Genomic DNA, 3,168 nt, shown 5'->3' with positions numbered 1-3,168 from the left:
GTTCTACTGGAGGTTCTTACTGTTAAAAGGGAGTTTTCCTCTCCACTATCACTGAAAGCATGCAGGTGTGAGGGATTGCTGTTTAGACAATTAGTTGATGCAATCAGCTGGTTTTCCTTGGATAGAAAACTTTGAACCAATCTCACTGTCTGGTGAACTGTAAAGTGCCTTGAGATGACATGTGTTGTGAATTGGCGTTATAAATAAACTGAAAATATTCCACAAAATAGATTGTGCAATACATGGCTCGAATATATCATTAAACTATAAGATGTCCCATTAATTAAAACAATTACAATGACTTGCATAAGGAAATGCCTGTAAAAAAAAATGCTATTAAAAAAAATAATACATCTAATCAGGTAAACAGTGAATCAGATCTACTTTTTAAGGAGTCCCCAGGCTGTTGCACTGGTTCTTTCAGAGAAAAAGGTAAACCCGTGTCACAACTATCAACATTACATGTCTGACCTCTGAATGCTGATATATTCACAACTCAAATTATAAACATTAAGCTTCCTACTTTTAGCCCTTCAACTTAAAAGTCAGAAGTTTTGAGGGTTTTCTCAGGTTATGCTTTCTAGCAAATTTTTCAATTAGCATATAGCCACAGGCTAACTTCTTATCTTTAGAAACAAACATCAAGTGTTTTTCTTGTCTCTTTTTAGGTGACATTCAGCAGGTTTGATCATATTTTACAGCGCACTCGTCACAATAATCTCAGTGGTCTAACCTTTGCTGAAGTTGGCACTGGCTCCTCTGTCCAGAAGCAGCTTTGCCAGGTTGTAGTTTGCCAGACTGACTGCACACATCAGGGGGGTCCAGCCATAACTCAGCTTGGTTTCCACGTCCATGCCTGTCAAAATCATAAACTTAACAATAAGCAGAGGGACAGCTCTCGTTTCCACTAAGAACTGATGAAATGCTACTTTTCGGTTGGATGTATTACTATGGGGAAAAAAAAAAGGCTCATCTACTCTCACAGGTACATTTCAATTAAGTAAAAAAAAAAAAAAAAAAAAAAGGCTCATCTACTCTCACAGGTACATTTCAATTAAGTAAAATCCATTAGGGGTTTATTGTGGGTAAAGTAATTTAATCTGATGTGATTCAGTCCAACATTAGAATCAAATCATCAAATTTACATAACTGAACCTGAAACTAGAGATCCAGTAACAATATACTAGAATGTCTGTGTAAATACTCAGTCATGTGGGTCATGGCAACCACAAAACTAACATTTTAATTTAAGCCTGTGTTGTAATATACCAAAATATTCATCTCTTGCTTAAACAGTGCACATGCATTTTAAACAATTAAGGATCTATTGGCATCAATAACGGCGATTTTGGTCATTTTCAAGCATATCTGACCCAATTAGTAAAACTGGGCACATATCAATAGCCGGTGCTTTTATCCATATAGCTGCTGTTTTAGTTTTAGAAAGGGGTGACGGAGAGTTGTTGATGTGACCGTGTTCGTGATGCAGAAGTTAGTAAGTCCGCACTGCGGTTAGTTTTTAATAGACCCCAAAAGGAAGGGAAATCAACCCAGATTTTTGTACCTACAGTATGTATCCCTAAAGTATAAACTGGGAAAAAAAAAAAAAAAAAACACTGATTAATCCTTTTTAATTTATAAAAACATGCTGAAGTGAGGAATATGCTAACTAATAGTAGTTTTCTCTGAATTTCATTATTTCATTCAATTTCATCTTGGTAGTACAGGAAGTACCTACCATTGTCCAACAGTTGTTGAACAGTATTTATGTCTCCATCACTGACGGCTTTTTTCAGCACAAAATCATTGTCTCCTCCATTCACCACAGGGAAGCCCAGGTCCTAAGGGAACACATACAAAAGATGTTTAAAAAGTAGTAAACAACTCTATCAACGTCAGCGCGTTACACCGTAAGCTGTGATAAGTACGCTACAATCAGCCGGCATGTAAACCGTCAATGAACACTTTTATCTTCATATTTGTACATAAATGAAAAATCTGGTGCCTGTTCTCAGACCGCTTACGTCTCAAATTCTGAGATTTATCTTTATGAGCTCTACTGTTTTACCTCACAATCCACCACATATATCCATGAACTTACCCGTCCTAACATTAGCAACATTACATAGATTTATTATTATTAAATATACTATTATTTAACAAAACATTAATGTATGATAGCAGCGTTATAGAAAACAACTGCACAGCCAAACAGCTACTTACTCAGTAATGAGAGAAGTAAAATAAGAGGAGGAACCCCATGAGATGATGCACAGGTCCTACCTGTTAAAACAATGTTTTTATACTTCATCTTCACCTGCTGTCAGGTGTGCCTCTCCCCTGGGAGATTACACCAGAATATAATACATAGATTCACTACCATCTAACTTAAGTAATCTCTCCTCGTAATGTTATCGTGATTAGAAGAGGCTTCAGCAGGTGGTTTGGATTTTTGTTAGTTTTTCCTGAATATGTATTTCTGAACACAAATTTTTCTTGTCAACATGACCATTTCAAACAAAATGACAGTCTTCATTTCTAAAATAAACATTCTGGATGTCTAGAAATAAAATCCAGAATGCCATATTCCTATTGTTACTGGTCATAACTTGTATTATTTTGATTAGGAATAAATGTATTTCAGATATAAATACATATTCAGTCAAGCAGATGAATGTTAAAATGGCCACTTAAAATGTATTAACATTTCTAGGTATATAAAACGTAATTCCTACTACTATAATTTTGCATTTTTACTACAATTTTGCATTTATAAACGTAGGAGACAAATTTCATTGGCATTTACAAATTTATAATAAAGGAGTCAGAAAATGTTTTTCCCAAACATTTTAAATGTTTTCACTGATGAAGTTAAATTGACTGTTCAGTGAGAAACCAGAGCTGCTCTAGATCAGGTGTAGAAAACGTCCTGTAGCTTTTGCATGCATGTTTTGCTCCAACACACCTGAAACAGCTAAAGGCCAGGCCTCTGCTAAACTTGCCAACATGATCAGGAGGTAATGCAGGCTATTGGTGGACCAATGCTACACACTTCAGCTCTAGACATTTGTTGGAGACAAAATAAAAACCTGTCATTGGCAGCTTTTTTGCAATTTTTGGATGTAGAGTCCATAAACTCACTAAATTCAAAAAGTTAACAAGTATCCC

The 3,168-nt window shown here is 35.5% G+C and overlaps 1 protein-coding gene across 1 annotated transcript in view; it reads right to left on the bottom strand.

Annotated features, from left to right (window-relative positions):
* asz1 (ankyrin repeat, SAM and basic leucine zipper domain containing 1) overlaps positions 1–3,168 on the bottom strand; it is a 61,435-nt gene that overhangs the window by 56,725 nt on the left and 1,542 nt on the right. Inside the window, exons 2-3 of the mRNA XM_015372232.1 lie at positions 1,739–1,841; positions 734–856 (exon numbers count right to left, since the gene is read on the bottom strand). Coding sequence (XP_015227718.1) covers positions 734–856; positions 1,739–1,841 — 226 coding nt within the window. The remainder of the gene's footprint in view (positions 1–733; positions 857–1,738; positions 1,842–3,168) is intronic.

This window comes from Cyprinodon variegatus, unplaced genomic scaffold (assembly GCF_000732505.1).
Source record: "Cyprinodon variegatus isolate N-32 unplaced genomic scaffold, C_variegatus-1.0 Scaffold70, whole genome shotgun sequence".
Classification (NCBI taxonomy): domain Eukaryota; kingdom Metazoa; phylum Chordata; class Actinopteri; order Cyprinodontiformes; family Cyprinodontidae; genus Cyprinodon; species Cyprinodon variegatus.
This window is presented reverse-complemented; position numbering and strand designations above follow the sequence as displayed.